The sequence below is a fragment of the Geotrypetes seraphini genome, chromosome 6, assembly GCF_902459505.1.
Source record: "Geotrypetes seraphini chromosome 6, aGeoSer1.1, whole genome shotgun sequence".
In the NCBI taxonomy this organism is placed as follows: domain Eukaryota; kingdom Metazoa; phylum Chordata; class Amphibia; order Gymnophiona; family Dermophiidae; genus Geotrypetes; species Geotrypetes seraphini.
In genome coordinates, this window is record NC_047089.1 from 206,239,112 (window position 1) to 206,257,143 (window position 18,032).

Consider the following 18,032-nt stretch of genomic DNA (forward strand, 5'->3'; position numbering starts at 1 on the left):
TCATTATTTAAGAGGTTATTTCAATGTTGAAATTATTAGTGTAGTTTTAAAGGGCTGACTTTTGTAATCCCCAGGAAATTGTCTTGGTTTCTTCAGAAAGTGTAGACCACTTTGAACTTAATAGTTTAAGTGGTATATAAGCATACTGTAACCGTAATTAACTTTCTATGACTGGCGTAAATGGATATGCCCAAATGCAACATTTATGCATGTAATCTACAGTATTCTATAAGTGTGCCTTTTAATGAAAAAGTTCACCCACAGTATTTATTTATTTAAAATTTATTTACCGCATGCAACTATGCGGTTTCCATATGAAATACATAGAATCTTGTTTCCCTCCGATTATCACGTACAACATAGACATATCAAGACAACATCGTTAACCTTAAGTATTTTCCCTATCTGTCCTGGTACGCTCACAATCTAACTGTCGCACATAGTGACCTTTTACATTTCTTCTTTCCTGTTATAAATTGTACTTCCCCCCCTAATCCAGTTTGTACTTTGTAAGTCAGTAAAGTCTTGTTGTTTGATGTCTTCCCCAGGATTTTAGTACACCCCTTTGACAATTTATTTAAAGCGGTATATCAAATTTTTAAATAAAACATAAAATAAGGAGCAGGCTGGGATCAAACTCACAACCTTAGGGTGCTGAGGCAGCAGCTCTAACCACTAGGCCACGCCACATGCATACTTATGTGGGTGGCAGTATTCTATAAGTGTAAGCTCACAAAGAACACTTAAATTTAGACACTGTTATACAGTGGAAGGGATAGTAATTATACCTATCTATTCTTAATAAAAATGGCTCTCCCCCCCTTCCCCTCTCTGAATGGAGGCCTCTCACCTTGGCTCAGAGCGAGATCTTTTCTGCTCTACTTCTTGACTGGGGTCTTTCCCTCTATGGCATATCCTTCTGTTCCTTCTACTGGTGCAGAGGAGTGGCCTAGCGGTTTGAGTTGCTGCTTTAGCACACTGAAGTTGTGAGTTTAAACCTAGTGCTGCTCCTTGTGACGCTAGGCAAGTCACTTAACCCTGCGTTGCCCCAGGTGCCATAGTTAGGTTGTGAGCCTGCCAGGCCAGCTAGAGAAAGTGGTTAGGGTGCCTGATTAGAGTGTGAACTGTATTGATAGGCAGTGTACCAAAAGAAATTGGAAACTAAAGATATTCTTCCATTGGTTGACGTCCAGGAAGCCCTTCATTTGATGGGGTTTGTGGCTGTAGTAATGTCTTTGACTGTTATTGCTTGTAAGTAGGTGAAAGGAGGTGCAGTACCTTGCTGGTACTTTATGATTGGTCTAGACCTCAGAGAAAGACACCCTGATATTCAGCCAGTGGTAGTCAGTGGTTTTTTTAAGCACTGATTGTTGCCAGCTAAATTATGCCCCGATATTCAGTCCTGGAGCATGTCTGGGCACTAGCCCTGAATCCTGGGACATATTTCCAAGGGTACAAGCTGCCCAGAACTTATGCAGGCCTAGCCAATGTTCAGCCAGTCCTGTATAAGAATTATGTGGGCCCCGTCTGAATATTGGGCTGGGGCCCACATATGTATTTTTTTCCATTTAAAAAAAAAACAACCATGTGCCCCCGGCCCCCTCAGCCTTTCTCAATAATACCTCCTGTCTCCCCCTCCCCCCTGTCCACCCCACCCCCCCCCGGGCCTACCTAATGTGACAGGATCCCGCCCAGGCCAAAGCTACCTGGGGGGAAAGGACCCATCAGGTTGAACAGCTGGTTCACAGTAGGCAAAGCCCTCAGTACCTCCCAAACACACCAAGTCAATTTCAATTCAAATGAAATAAAGTTTTATTGGTGAACCATCGGGACATCAAACCTTAGGACGCCAAGCTTTTTTGGCCATTTTCGACCAAAAAAAAGTCCAAGTTTGATACATCCAAACCCAAGCCATTTGGATGTAGGAGCGGCCACCATTTATACTACACTGGCCATCAGAGACATACCAGCAGAGCAGTGGGGGACCTTAGAGGGCATTGTTGTGAACTTCACCTAAAGAGTATCAGATACACATTTCACCAAAACCCCCTTATAATGTATGGTGAGCCCTCCAAAACTCCCCTAAAATCTACTATACCACCTGTCTATCGCCCCAATAGCCCTTATGCCTCCAAGTGGCATTTATATGATAGTATGGTAGGATTATGGTGGGCTCACACTTTCTATCCTAAATGTAGTGAGTAGAGTGGGATATGGGCCTGGGTCCCCTTCTCTGTAGTTTACTACACCGACCACCAGGTTACTCCAGCCACCTGCTTGCTGCTGTACTAGGCTTTCCCATTCTAGATGCTGCTGTTCTAGAGACAGGTATGTACTGAGTTATTCAGATATTTAGGGGGTGGGAGGGGGGTCAGTGACCACTAGGGGAGTGTGGGAGGGTCATGCTTTGAGCCCTCCAGTGGTCATCTAGTCAGTTGGGTACCTTTGTGGCACTTAGGGTTCCTTTTACTAAGGTACGCTAGCGTTTTTAGCGCACACACAAGATTAGCACGCGCTAGCCGAAAAATTACCGCCTGCTTTAAAGGAGGCGGTAGCGGCTAGCGCACACGGCAATTTAGCACGTGTTAAGGCCCTAACGCACCTTTGTAAAAGGAGCCCTTAGATGTTTCTAAAACAGGTCTAGCTTCGGATGTCCAAATGGAGTCCTGGACATCTTGGGAAATGTTCGATTGTTACCGCAAGGCATCCAAATGCTAAGTACACCCAAAGCCCGCCCATAACACGCCTCCAACATGCCCCCTGACCTTTGGTTGCCCAGCAGCAAAAAAGTTCAAGGGGGTTTTTGGGACATCTTTGTGCTTTGAAAATGAGCCCCCTAGTTACTAATAACCCAAGTTAACAGTAAAATAAACCCTCTTAATTGTAGCCCATGTTGATAACTTTCCCCCTAATTGTTTACTTGTAGAGAAGGCTGGAACATTTCTGTGTTTCTAATATTTCTTCAGTGGCTTCAACTCAGGATCGCTTATCCTAACTTTCCTATTGTATAATAATGTAACACCTATTATCTACCCAAGCTTTTATTACGTGTGTGTGTTTCCCCAGGATTCAGATGGTCTGTGGGACATGAAAAACTGCATCTTATTGTCTTTCTGTAAAAATATCTATTCTTTCTCCTAGGCAAGTGAACAGATTAACTATGAAAACAGCCAAGGTCAGAATAATAATTTGTCTGATATATAACTCTTTTTTTTTCTGCATGCATGTATATCATAATTAGCACTGGGCACATGGACTTAATTATTCACTGGATATTTCCAGAATGATATTAAAAAAAAAAAATATTCCAGCATATGGAGAAGACACACAGCTAGTCCATGAGCACTAAATTTATATTTGCACATAGCAATGATAGAATAAATCAATACTTCTGACATTTGTATCTAATGTGATACTATTTTAAGACTTAAAAATTCACAGGACCCCCAAATGATGATGAAAAAATTACAGATCGCCAATCCCGTTCCATCTCTCTACCACTTCTTCCCCACTTATCCAAAGCATGAAAGCAGCAGCACTGTTGGAAACGGTAGCAGCAGTCAGCATAGGACCCCCATGTGTCATTGTTTGCTGACAGATCCCAGAATCCCTCGTGGGTTTCCAGTCTTAACAAGAAGCCCACACAACAGGGGGCAGGGCCTCTGAACATTCACTGACTCGCAGGCCCCATGATCACTACTACTACTAGGGATAGATCACAGTAGAAGTTCAGAGATAGGAGAAGCAGCCCCCATTTGGGGTCCTGCCCCATAGTTTGGGAACCACTGGACTAAAGCATGCTGTATGTATGGTGAGATCAACAGAATGTTCTATTTCATTCTGAGCAAACTGATTGGCTGCAGTCCTGTAGAGTCGGGGTGGGACTGATGGGCCTGCTACCAAGACAGAACAACCAAAAACAGCATCCTGCATGGCTGCCATATCAATCCTGTAAAACTTGGTAAAGGTATGCAGGGAATGAGCCCTGACAGAAACAGGGAGCTTCTTTCTGGCCGCAATGTAAGCTGCTTTCTTTGTGCAGCATGGTCATTAGTCTCCATGTTCCACAAATCCGACCACTGCAATTGTTGCCTTATCAATTGATTAGACCTTTTGAAGATGTAAATAAATGTGAGTCAGTTAATACTGTGGATTTGGATTTTCAGAAGGCCTTCGTTGGGGAATGTCTGGGGGGGCGGGATCACCGGTAGCAGCAAGGAGTGGGTATCCCTCCTACTGGCCTTTGTTGGAAAGGTATGGGAGTTGTTGGGGAGGGGTCAGGGGGATGTTGGGGGGCATGGATCACCAGTGGCGGGAGGGTGTGGGCATCCTTCCTGCTGGAGGTGTCAGGGATCACCGGCGGCGGGAGGGAGTGGGCATCCCTCCTGCTGGGGTTGTCGGGGGAACGGGGACACTGGCGGTGGGAGAGAGTGGGCATCCTTCCTGCTGTCCTTCAATTCGTGGGTCTTTTTATTTTTTATTTGCAGGGGGTGGGGGGTCTGAGCTGTAAGCTTTACTTTCCTATCAGTGCCTGAACCAATCAGCACTCAGGCACTGACCAAAAAATAAGGCTATGACAGCTCAGACCCAGTTGGAAAATTTTGCCTACAATTGTGGCAAAATGAGGTTAGGGATGCACCCAGAAATGTTAGAGAATCACCTGGAGTGCTCCTTTAAATATTGATGAGCCTACTGTAATACAATTTTAATATTAATGATCTCGTATTACATTTGCATAGCAGAGTCAGAGACTGCTAGGAAGCTCTGAAAAGGCCATTCTAATAATCAGCCGGTAAAATAGTGACATGCTAAACTGGCTGGAACCGGTTTAGTGACCATCGTTAAGGGCACAGTAAGTTTTGAGAATCTAGCACCCCCCCCTTAAATTAAGCTGTGGAATCAGTTGCTGTAGAACATGGTCAAGGAGATAAAAATGGATTGGCCAAGTTCCTGGAGGAAAAGCCCATAACAAATTACTAGCTGGGTAAACCAGGGAGAGCCATTGCCCATCCCAGTATATGAGCTATGAGAAATTGATCTACAATTTGGGATCAGCATGGTATTTTTAGCTCAGACAGGCTATTACTGGAGACAGGATGCTGACTTAATAGATCTTGATCTGATCCAACATGTTCTTATATATTTGTTTGTCTCTTATTTAAAAAAAAACAAAAAAAAAATTTATGAAAAATGACACTGCAAGAAAATGTTGGTTTAGACTAGCTGTAGTAACAATGGGAGATGGACAGGGTGTACATTCTTGAGAGATAACGTGTTCATTTTCAGCCAATGTGCCTTTCTATCACAAAAAAGGGGGTCAATTCAAACCTTTCTAATGCACATGTACAAGGCTTCACCTGGTGACTGCACCCTCCCCTTTAGATATAAGACAGCTAACAAGCCAGAAAGGTTTAAAGCAGGAGTGTTCAATCTTTTGGCTTCCCTGGGCCGCATTGGCTGAAAAAAATGTTTCTGGGGCCGCACAAACGCACAAATGCTGCAGCAGACAGAGGAGGGAGCCAGCAAGACAGTAAACACCCAGGGGCAGCAGAGGAAAACACTGCATCGCCCTCGACCGGGGCCGCACAAAATACTTCACGGGGCCGCATGTGGCCCTTGGGCCGCAGGTTGGACACCCCTGGTTTAAAGCAATACTAAAAACTTGCCAGCTGTTTGAAACGTTTCATTCATCATGTTGTAATGTTTCTTGTTATTCAAAAGACACATATGTTGGATCTGAATGGCACCTTTCGTTTCCATAAGAAATCAATTTAGCAATTATACGTACAGCTACAGTCATAGTCAGCACTTTCTGGCTGCAAAATAAAGAAAGAAAGCAGACCCAATTATGCGTCGTCGAATCTTTTAGGAGTCAATTCTGTAAGTGGATGCCTCCTTCTAGGCACCCCCGATGCCGCACAATGAGAATCTATTCTATACAGGAAGTCCCCGGGTTAAGAACGAGTTGCCTTTTTAAAGCTGTTCTTAAGTCGGATTTGTATGTAACTCAGAGCTTATAGGTTTTAAGATTCTTGCTGCTTCTCTCTGCTCCCAGCTGACAAAATGGCCGACTGTCCCTGCCAGGGTCCCCTCTAAGGTACAGCATGCCCAACCACACACTGTTCTTAATGTGGCCTTGCGCCATTCCTGAATCGGCTGCAGGAAACGTGTAGGAGACTGTGCCACTGGAAATACTGCCCAGTGAAATCAAATAAAGCCGCGACCGCGTTCTTAAGTACGAGTTGTACGTAAGTCGGGCGTCTGTAACTCGGAGGCTGCCTGTAATGGCATCTGAATACCCAGATTCCATTATGGAATACTACCATAACCCAACATCAGTGCGTCTTACATTACACAATTGCATTTACACCAGACATAGACCTCGCAGAACTGTAGACACCTAAATGAGGCAGGTAGCCACGTAATTTACAGTATTCTTTTCTTTTTTTCTTTTTTTTTTTAATTCTTTATTCATTTTTATAACTTACATCAAGTGCATCAAAAAGTAACACCATTTGGATTTAAATACATCACTTGAAATACTACAATTCTTCATATTACATAGAATTATCCCTATCCCTCCCAACTCTTCAATATCTCATAACACATATATCATATAATAAAGACTTCCTTTCATTCAAAACAAATAATAAAAATTCAAAAACTTACCCCTCCCCCCTCCCCATTATTTCATTGGTACTAATCAGGGAAATGATACTTATTCATTGCAATAATTTGTTATTGACAGTGGCAACCCCGCCTATGCTTTACCCATGTGTGCATCCTCCTTGCATTTATATATTATACCACCCTTATCGAAGAGCACTAAACCCCGAATTCTGTATATGGTGCTCAAGTTTCTGCATGCACATAAATTGACTAATGAGCTTGGAAACATCAATAATTGAGTGCTAAAAATCAATTATTGATGCTAATTGGCAGTCTTAACATTTGGGGGGGATGTTAACACCGGCACCTAAATTTAGGTGCCAGGAGGTTCCCTACCAGTGCCTAAGTTAATTGATGAATGCTGTTAGAAATGGCAAAAACTGGTGAGGTTGAAGCGCCTACCAGCACCTAAATAAAAGGCGCCAGAATTGTACCTACATAGATGCTTTAGGCTGCCGAACGCCAAAATGGGTGTGGCCAGTGCTGGAAGTGGGGGTACGTGGCCTAAAGCGCCTACATAGGCATGGTTCACGCAAAGATAGGTGTTGGAAATGTAGGCCTGGAAAACCCTGGCCTACATTTCTGGCGCCTGTCATTCTCGTAGGTGCAATTCTGAAACTGACGCCGATGCGTGATTGACATGCCAATATCGGCGCCAGTTACAGAATTCGGTCATTTATGGGCACTCCTCTCTGTGTGCTCATTGATATAGCACGGCGCTTAACTTTAATCGCGTGTATCTGAAAAGGGGATGTTCCAAAACGTTGCATGTGAATTTAGAGAATTCATCTGAAGCGAGCCTACGTTGAGTACCAGCATTTACACCTGAAAGTTAGGCGCCAGATCTGTAATGAACTTGACTCTACAAAGGTCACGCTCCCTGTACAGAACAGTGCTTAGCATTCCATTTTTGAGTGCTGAATGTTTGGTATTGAATTCCCTGCTTAGCCATTTTGCTGCCACCTACTTGCAAAAGCATACATTTAATTGTCAAAATACAACTGTTTTGTATGTTCATGAACCTAGGCTGCATATAAATGCAGGTGCCCAATTATAGGCCTGCCCTTTGAGATGAAGAGAAGTAGTCAATGGTTATATGACCAGTCAGTGATACATGGGACAGCAGTTCTTGTCTAGATACTATTTTGAGTTCCACTTGAGTTCCCCATGCAATAGGACCCCTGAACAAACCCAACAACTCTTGTTTCAACAGGTTACAGGACAGCAAGTGTCATCATTGCACTGACTGATGGAGAACTACACGAGGACCTGTTCTTTCATGCTGAACGTGAGGTAATGAATGGGGCTCCTCAGTATATATTCCTAGTATCATAAGATAATTTTTTACTCTTCAAAGGTATAAAAAAAAAAAAAAAAAGGAAATATTGAATGTCTTGAAAATGACTTACTTCAAGCGTATGCAAATTGTCTAGGAAAGTTTTGAAACAGAGACTACTTTAAAACACACAGTAGAGAAAAAGGATTTTATTCGAAAAGAACTATTTCCCATTCTATGTCTAGTGGCGTTTTTAAAAAAAAAGGTACTGAGTTAAAGTCTGTGGCATCCTTCACTTTCCACACTTCCCCAGAATAAGGAAAAGGAAGCAGTTTGAAAAAAAAAAATTGAGGCCATTGATTTTTCAGAAAACCAGCATTATCTGTGCTTGCGGGGGAAAAATGGACTTTGAATGAATGAAGGCAAAGGATAATAGCACTAGAGGAGCTGTCAGCACTTACCCACCCCCCCTTTTACGAAGCCGTGTTAGGTTTTTTTTATCACTGGCCACAGTGGTATTAGCTCTGATGTTAGAGTGGTGTACAATTCTTAAATTATCACACCCACATTAGCACAGTCGTTCAGAAAGGTTTCCATCGACTTAGAATGATCCGTTCACTTTCCAAACTACTTTAGCCCGCATATTTGAATACTCTAATTCATTCACTCGGGATCTCCTGTGTCGATTATCATAATGCCCTTTGCAAAGGCATAACAAAAAAAGAAAGAAGACGCCTCCAGATAATACAAAATACAGTGATTAAAATGATCTTCAACGCAAAAAAATATGATCTTGTTTCCCCTCTTCTGTTCAACGCATACGGGCTACCCGTAGAAGACAGAATCAGTTGCAAAATCCTACTCCTTACATTTAAAAACCGTAAAAGTAACCAGCCTGAGTTTATCGACAGACTTCTCATTCTGTATAACACATCCAAAACTTCGCTTTTTGTCTCAGAATCTCCTTACTATACCATCACTGAGGCTAATTAACACTATGCGATTTAACAATTTCGCTGTTACAGCACCTACCCTATGGAATTCTATGCCAAACCATCTATGAGTGATATCTGTATTGGATTGGTTTAAATTTAATCTAAAAACCTTTTTGTTCCAGGATGCGCTTGAATAAAAACTGCCCTTCTAAGGACAAAACAATCCGCCTCTGATTCCCCTTCCCCCCTCCCCCAGTCGTCTTTCCCTTTTTGCAAATATTGTAGTTCTTGCCCATCTCCTTATGTTTAGTGTATGTTCGTAAGGCAAGTAATTTGTTGTACTAACATTCCCTAGTATTGTCCATCTTTGTTAATTTTATAATTTGTTTTTATAGAATCTACTATCTGTATTATTAGAATTGTACACTGCCTAGAAGCCTGAATAGGAGGTATAAGAAATTTTTAATAAACTTGAAACTTGAATGAAACAATACAATAATAATACATCTCATATCCTCTCTAACACACACACATAAAGAAAAAAAAGAAAAAGAGAATGGCTGAAGCCACATAAGTGCACTCTCCTAATTGCCTTTTCAAAGAAATGTTTTTCTTAAAACACTGCAGCGGGTTATTCCTCCTGAAAGGGATTTACACAGCGATTTTGGAAGATTCATTGTCCGATATTAAGGAGAGATCTGCTCTATTAGTTAATTTTGTTTTCGAGCAAGATCTTTCCTCAGTAATGAGATTGTACTTCAAAAAAGGCGGTTTTCCTTTTTGCGGTCAGCGGATATGGATTTACCTAGACGTAACAAAATCTACTCAATTAGGACGCAAAGAGTTTCTTGGTACGAGGGAAGAAACTAAGGGCTCCTTTTACTAAGCCGCATTAGGGCTTTAACGCGCAGAATAGCGCATGCTAAATTGCCGCGCACGCTAGACCTTAATGCCAGCATTCAGCTGGCGTTAGTTCCAGCCAGTAGCGTGGTTTCAGCGCGCGCTAAAATGCGTGCACTAAAAACACTAACGCAGCTTAGTAATAGGAGCCCTAAGAAATTGGGTGCCTCATTTTTTGTTAGCGTACCCTTGTTAGTGTGTCATTATATATTTGGGTTTAAAATATGTTTTTTTTCTGCCCGAACATCTACGATCTTTTTTGGACATTAAGAATTTATCCAGTGGCAGCGGTTAGAACAGTGGTCTCAAACTCAAATCTTTTGCAGGGCCGCATTTTAGATTTGTAGGTACTTGGAGGGCCGCAGGAAAAAAAGTTAATGTCATATTAAAGAAATAACAATTTTGCATGAGGTAAAACTCCTTATAATTTATAAATCTCCCCCCCCCCCCAAAGGCCTGCATGTTTCCCCCTTCTTTGCAGCGTCCTCCAGCTTCTCCCCTGGCCTCCCGGTCTTAGTTTCAGCTAATTACCATGCCTGCAGAGAGGATCGCCGGTGCTGTAACATTCCTTGCAGGCTGCCATCGGCCTCCGCATGTTCCCTCTGCCGCGGTCCTGCTCCTCCTCTAACGTCAGGGGCAGGATCGCAGCAGAGGGAACATGATGCTGAGGATCGCTACAGCACTGGCAATCCTCTCTGTATGCTACTGTAATTATCTGAAGGTAAGAGCTGGAGGCCAGGGGGAAACCGGAGGACGCTGCAAAGAGCGGGCAGCACTAGTACAGACCGCGGGCCGCAAAATAGTACCTGGAGGGCCGCAAGTTTGAGACCACTGGGTTAGAAGCATAGAATAAAGTACCGAGGGATCAGCCGCTAAAGCCTTTTGCTTAATTCATATTATACTTCTCTTTAATTTCTAGATGCCTCTTTAATTTCTAGATGCGGTCTAAGGAAGATTCTAAGTTACCATTGGTTTTTCTTTTTCCTGGGATTTGTCTCAATGTTAGATATGATTCTGTATTTCTTTAACATGTAGTTGTACTTGTGAAATATATATAATTGATTAAAAATAAAATAATAATTAAAAAAAACCCACTGCAGTGGGGTCTCCTTGCAAGCCCACAAGAAGACCATTCCACAGAACAGGAGCCTTTTGAAAGAATTCTTAAAAACTTATGGCCCACCTAGTTTGCCCAGCAGCCCAACTGGATCTCCAATCATCTCCCTTCCTGTGCATTTGCCCTATGTTCTATGGAGGTGTACTTGTTTGAAGTAACAAGGAAATGCCATTCCAATTCATTTTAAAAACAAACGATCGACCCTCCCCCCAAAAAATGTCAAGTTCTTCTCTTGTTGTCACTATTGAGTACAATCCTTCAATAGCATACACAATCGCAGAATGAAGTGTACTAGTGACCACACAACAACCTGAAATGAAGAATATTTTACAACAAAACAAACATGCAAAAACAGAAATATCATGAAACCAGGGGATCAATAATAGATGGATTTCTTAAGTAATTATATTCAGAGATAGTCACTATAATGCCAGTACAATTAAATCTCCAAATACTGCACAGATCTGACTTGTATCAACCATATAAATTATATTCTTCAGAGCCTCAGCGCCACCACTCCACCTCTCAATAAACTTTCATAGCGGCAAGCTTTATGGGCCTAATCCTCATCTGTTCACGTTTAACTTATTCAAATTCTTCAAAACTTATAGATATATGTGGTGAAATCTTAAGTATTAAAGCTTTAAATGTAACACTTATCTTATTTGTTTCATACTCATTTAGTTCCGCCCGGGAACCATCAGACCCGTTTCGCTTAGGCTGTCTCAAGGGTCTCCCTGCGGGAAAAGTTATACAATAGTATATTACTTCAAAGTGTGACCACACCATCTAAACCTTTCAAAGACAGTGCTGAAATATATAAAAACAAATAACAGGCTTCTGCTCATTATGACAGGGGTTGCCATACAACAGATCACGAATAATTGGAAAAGGCTGAATTACAGCTTTTGGTGGAACTCATTATGCCACATATTCAAAATGGAAAGAATAATTGCTATACACAGGGCAGGATTAACCAATAGGCCAAGTAGGCACGTGCCTAGGCTCGAAATGGTCAGGGGGCCCGATGAAGGAGGGCATCAACATTGTTTTTTCCAAACGGCGATAGGCCCCTCCAGCAACGATTGGCAACGCGGGCCCCTCCCCCGATCAGCAACGTGGGCCCTACCCCGATCGGCAACACGGCCTCCCCCCATCGACGGAAAGTAAGACAAGCAAGCAACGCGGGTAAGAAAGGCAACGGGAACTGTAATTGTGCAAGCGGTGCTGCTTGCCCAAAGCTTCCCTCTGACGCAGTTTCCTGTTTCCGCCTGGGCACATGGTGGGGTGGGGCGGGGCAGGGGGCCCAGTGTACTTGTGTGCCTAGGGGCCCTCGACAAATTAATCCTACCCTGGCTATACAACGGGGAAATCTTTAAAAAATTCAGATTATTTGGGAGCCATTAACAAAATATTGCAAAGACTGAAAATATTGTATAGAATAAACATTAATTTTTTTCCTTTGGTTCATATACGTCCAGGGTAGGGTGGGGGGATAGGATTAGTTTATGATTTCTTTTATTTATGAATAAATATAGGATGTAAGGGGAAGGGATTATTCAATATAATTTTAGAATTTGCTGTTATATTAAATGTGATTTAAGTATAAATGATTGTATTATATGTTACATTTACTGGGAGCTTTAAAATAAATAAAGATTAATTAATATAACAAGTTATGGGGAGGAGGGGGGAAATGATTGTTTTTTTGTATTAATTTATGTAGTTAATGTGCCTTTTCTGTAATGTTTACATCTAAATTAATTGTATGGCATTGTCAAAGTTTGAAAATTAATAAAGATTAATGAAAAAAACAACAACAAATAACTGTTTTACCAGAACCGCCAACATCAAACGCCTCACTGGTTTTCTTAGAGTCAGATGATAGCGAAGTTTTCACGTTTAATTTAAATACAACAATTTTAGAAAACAGCTGAGCCCCTACACACCCATAGGATGAGCTGTCAGATTAGTGAAAGCCACTCCACCTCTGCATTTAATCCCCGTGGCTCTACTGTATCAAGACGATAGATCCATTTTTGCTCCTTAAAATTTAATATTTTCTCAAAATTTCCTCCCACCCTCCCTTGTATAAGCTGATGTATGATGCGCCATTGTAACTCCTCAAACGAATGATTCATACGGATAAAATGTACTATAGGGGCTTGTCAATTTTGATTAATAAGTGTGATTTATGCTCTGTCAGTCTAACTTTTATTGGTCTTCCTGTGCGTCCAATATAGACTAGATCGCATGGGCACACCATTCCATAAATAACTGAACGGCTATTACAATCAGTTTTCTTTCTGGCCCGTAGTACTATATTCTTCTTAGGAACTATCCAATCCACCCCTTCTATAGTCTTTTCACACCACTGGCACCTACCACATATACCATGATACTCCACCTCCACCCCCTCTGGTACTTCCTTAGCTCCAAACTTCTGAAAGTTTAATTTTTGCCCTATAGTTGTACTCTCTTGTTTAACTGTATAAACAACGCCTTGATTTTTAGCCTCCCATCTGTTTATCCCAAAGTTCTCTGTGCCATTCATCTTGTCCCTTCTAATATCTGCATTTGACCCCTCGGCTATAGGATAAGCTGTACTATAGAAAAGCATTAGTGTCATATCTATGTTATTTGAATGTTCCGATTTGTGCTTATTAGATGCTTCATACGTATTATGTCTCCCTTTTAGCTCATATTTCTCTTATTTGAATTTCAGTGCTGTTAAGTATATGGTAGTCCTATTATTAACTTTCAATTTACTGCTTTTTAATTCTACCTCATTCATTGTATTTATGTTTATATTTAGTCTTTTTACTATTGTTATGTTGTTAACAAAATTGTAAGTTTTATGTTGAATTATACCTGCTGTATACCCTGAGTGAATCTCTTCATAAAGGTGATTAATAAATCTCAATCAATCAATCATTAAATCAGAAGCAAATCTGTGCTGTCCTCATCTATGCCCCAATGTAGTCTGGCATGTTGATCTCGGATTTTGAAGTGCATTTTTATTTGTGTTGAGATGAAACTATGATTCAATAGCTGTCCTAGAAAGAAAGGTTTTCATGAAGACTCCACTGTACATAAGAACATAAGAAATGGCTTCGCCGGATCAGACTCTAGGTCCATCCAGTCCGGCGACCCGCACCCGCGGAGGCCAAGCCAGGTGTTCCCTGCTGAGAAACCTTGTTTACTCGTATCCCCCAATGTGATTTGCAAGAAGGTGTGTGTCCAACTTGCTCTTGAATCCCAGAATGTTGGTCTCCATCACGACCTCCTCAGGGAGAGCGTTCCAAGCGTCCACCACTCGTTGTGCGAAACAGAACTTCCTAATATTTGTCCTGGGCCTGGTGCCCCTCAGTTTCAGTCCATGACCTCTTGTCCGAGTCACATTTGACAATGTGAATAACGATGTTTCTTGCTCTATTTTGTCAAATCCTTTTAGTATTTTAAAAGTCTCTATCATGTCTGTGTACTTGTACACAGTGGAGCATAGACAGACTCACCCTTCACTCACTGCATAAAACTTCTCTATTAGGGTTTACCTGGGCTGAGCCAAAACATCTGAATTGTCTTTGGGAGAAGAAAATGAAGATACAGCAGTTGAATGTCAAAATGGAAAAAAAATAAAACATCTCTTATCGTTTTTCTCATTAGAGCTCCACATTTTGCTGAGCTATGCAGAATTCCTGGCAGAGCTAGGAGGACGCATCAAAGCTTGAAACAGAATTTTTTTTTTTTTTTCTTTGCTTGAAAATCAGGGAATAAAAAACAGAAGTCAAGGGGGCAGAAGAGGACTTTTGAAGAGGAAGCCTGGGGGCAGCTATAAATCTGCCACTTCAGCACACATTCTTTGCTCACTGAAGTATTTACTGCCGGAACCTTCCTCTAATGCCCCTGAATGCATGAGGGCTGGACTGAGGACCTTCATAAGAGCCTGCTGGCACTTAAGCATATGTGGAAGCCAACTCGTATTTTTCATTGAACTACATAAAAGGAGTAAAATGTCTGAGTTCAATTATGCCCTCAGTCTTCTGGTCTGTACTACATTTGTCTGTTCTGAAGTGAAAACTACAGTATGTCAGAAAAGAGCCGTATTTTATGTTTCCTAGTGCCCTATACTTATAACTCCCTCTATCGTACTCTTCAATTTTTGCCTTTGAAGGAGGAGTAGAACATCATTTTTTTTTTTCAAATAATGTTTCTGTGGGTCCCTTATATTACATTGGTGACTTCTATTCCGCCTATACCTTGCAGTTCTAGGTGGATTACAAAAGAAGATAACTATAACTGGACATTTCCAGGAAAAGCTACAGGATAGGGTGCTAATTACATGGTTGAGAATTTGCTTGGAAAATTACAAGATTGGGAATAGTTAAGGAGATGTGTTAGTTTTTCTTGATAAATTTTCTGAATAGCAGGTTTTTAATTTCCCTTCGGAATATTTTGTAGTCGGTCGTAGCTATCAGTGTATTTGAGAGATGGTTTCATAGTCTGAAAAGAATCCAGTTGCCAACCCTAGCCCTCCTTCCTTTTTGCACAGAAACAGAACATGATAGTAGAAGAAGATCATTTGGTCTGTTCAGTTTGACCATCCAAATCAACTACTTGGTTTCCACAATCTTTTCCTATGTCTCGGAGATGCTCGGTGATTGTCCCATGTGTTCTCAAAATTCCGATACTCTCCTTAGAAGCTGTTTCATGCATTCACAACCCTTCTGTAAAGAAATATTTCTTAGATTTCTTCACCTTCATCCTATGACCCCCCCCCTCCCCTTTGTTCAGAGCCTTCTTGCCATTGAAAAAGGCCTGTTTCCTGGGCATATGTAGTTAAAGCAGTGACGTAGCCATGGGGGGGAGGGGAGAGGCTAGGCCACCACTTTGTGCTCAGGCCCCCTCCAAAATAGCAGCTCCTCCCCTTACCTCCTGTACATTTTCAGCATCGATCTCTGAAGTTGCTCATTCCTGCTCAGTCTCCCTCATTCAGATCTGGTATGTATATCTTCTACATACCACGCCCTGCCCCCAAGCAGCCACCCCCATTATTTATTTTTTTTTTAAATGGACATTTCTGTGCATCATGATATTGGATGTTTAACAGAAAACATCCTCGCCCCCGCGAAACCCCCCACCCCCAATCCCTCTCCCTGTACCTTACAATTCGTTGGCCAAGCCCTTCCGTCCGGCAGGCCAGCCATCCCAGGAATGGCTGGCTTTAGGGCCTGTTGGCCCAGGTGGCTCAAACCCCGCCCACAGGTGGGGCCTGAGGTGCCTGGGCCAACCGGAATTGGCCCAATAGCCTTAGGCCCTTCCTGTGGGCGGGGCCTTAGGCACATGGGGGTATCGAGGGGTCGGCAGGGGGGCCGATCAGGGGTTTGGGGCCGTTCGGGGGAGGGGCTGCGTCGAGGGCAGGAGGGCCTGGGATCCCTCCTGCCCATATCTTAGTGGGGGTGGGGGGTAGGGGGTTCACCTGGGCAGGAGGGCTTGTGCTTTCTCCTGCCCAATCGAGTCAGGGAAGGTTGGGGTGCCACGGGGCAAGAGGGCTTGTGATCCCTCTTGCCCTTATCGTAATCGAAGGACTTGGGTGGATTCTGTAAACGGTGTTGTTTTTGATAGACACCGGTTACAGAATCCAGCTTTTAGGCGAAGGACTGGCTCCTCCGCCTAAAAGCTCTTGTTTTGGGCGTTTGTGAGTTAGACTTTTTTAGGTTGATTATATATTGTTAGTGTAGACGTAGTGGTGGTCTGGGCGTTTAAACAGCTGAACGTAGAGGCAGGCCATTATTTTAAAAAACTTTCCTTTTGGATGTTTTTTTTGATAATGGACATTTTCCCTGCTTCTACTTTCAATGTTTAAGGCCTTAGGCCAAAAGGGGACTTAGACTTTTTTTTTATTATGCCCCTCCATATGTACTTGTATTGCCAGTCCTCACTCGTTTAGAACAGTCACTACACTCCCGCAGCGTCAGAAAGAGAAGAACCATCAGCTCAGTTGTGATGATGTCACGTGTGTATACTGTATGTACTCGTATTGCAAGACATTGCTTGTATATCAAGTTAAACTTTAATAAAATGTTTTGCTTGTCTTACAAATCACTTGCAAACCAAGTTACTTGCAATCCAAGGTTTTACTGTATTAAGAGCTAAGAAATTTAATAAACAAGAAAGTCTTAAGTTGTTTCCTGTGCTTAAGATAAGAAATGGATGATGTCCTTGTCCCATAAAGCAATTTGAAAAGAGAGGGTTTTATCATTATATCTTTTGTTCCCACAGCCCTTAGATGGAGGAAAAACAAAAAAGGCTTTGGCAATACGTGAGTGTTGCTTAGATCAGTGTTTTTCAACCTTTTTTGGGCAAAGGCACACTTGTTTCATGAAAAAAATCACGAGGCACACCACCATTAGAAAATGTTAAAAAATTTAACTCTCTGCCTATATTGACTGTATATAAAGTAATTCTCTTGAATAGGAATCAAATAAACACAAAGAAAGTATTTTATAATTACTTTATTACGAAATAAAAATTATAAAAATTATAAAATACTTTATTCAGTGCGAAACCTGGGCCTGTTTGGCTGAACACAAAGCTGATATTCTGGCTGGAATCGAAGAAAGACACACACGTAGCTCTTCGTCAACAGCTCTCAGTCTCTCTCTGTATTTGGTTTTTATAGCATACAAAAATAGACAAATATACCCTCCATCCTTTTTATTAAACCACAATAGCAGTTTTTAGCGCAGGGAGCTGCGCTGAATGTCCAGCGCTGCTCTTGACGCTCATAGGCTCCCTTCGCTAAAAACCACTATTGCGGTTTAGTAAAAGGTGACCATATTGTAAAATATAGACAGCAGATATAAATTCAGAACTGTGCATAGTAAGTGAAGGGAAGTTTTCATCTCTGGGAATTTACCCAGTTAACTATTAAGTTATTTGGGCAAATTCCTTTGAAAACTGTGGTAATACTGCCTCCACTTTGCTAAATTTAAAATAAAATCATTTTTCCTATCTTGTCTGGTGATTTCTGGTTGCACTTTCTTCTTCTGACTGTGCATCCAATCTTTCTTCCCTTCTATCAGCCTGTATGCTTTCTCTCCTCCACACCTCATTCCCTCCCCCAACTTTTTCT

The 18,032-nt window shown here is 41.9% G+C and overlaps 1 protein-coding gene across 1 annotated transcript in view; it reads left to right on the top strand.

Moving 5' to 3' along the window:
* Positions 1-18,032, top strand: part of ANTXR1 (ANTXR cell adhesion molecule 1) — a 278,540-nt gene that overhangs the window by 49,025 nt on the left and 211,483 nt on the right. The window contains exons 5-6 of the mRNA XM_033949187.1: positions 3,142-3,175; positions 7,883-7,962. Coding sequence (XP_033805078.1) covers positions 3,142-3,175; positions 7,883-7,962 — 114 coding nt within the window. The remainder of the gene's footprint in view (positions 1-3,141; positions 3,176-7,882; positions 7,963-18,032) is intronic.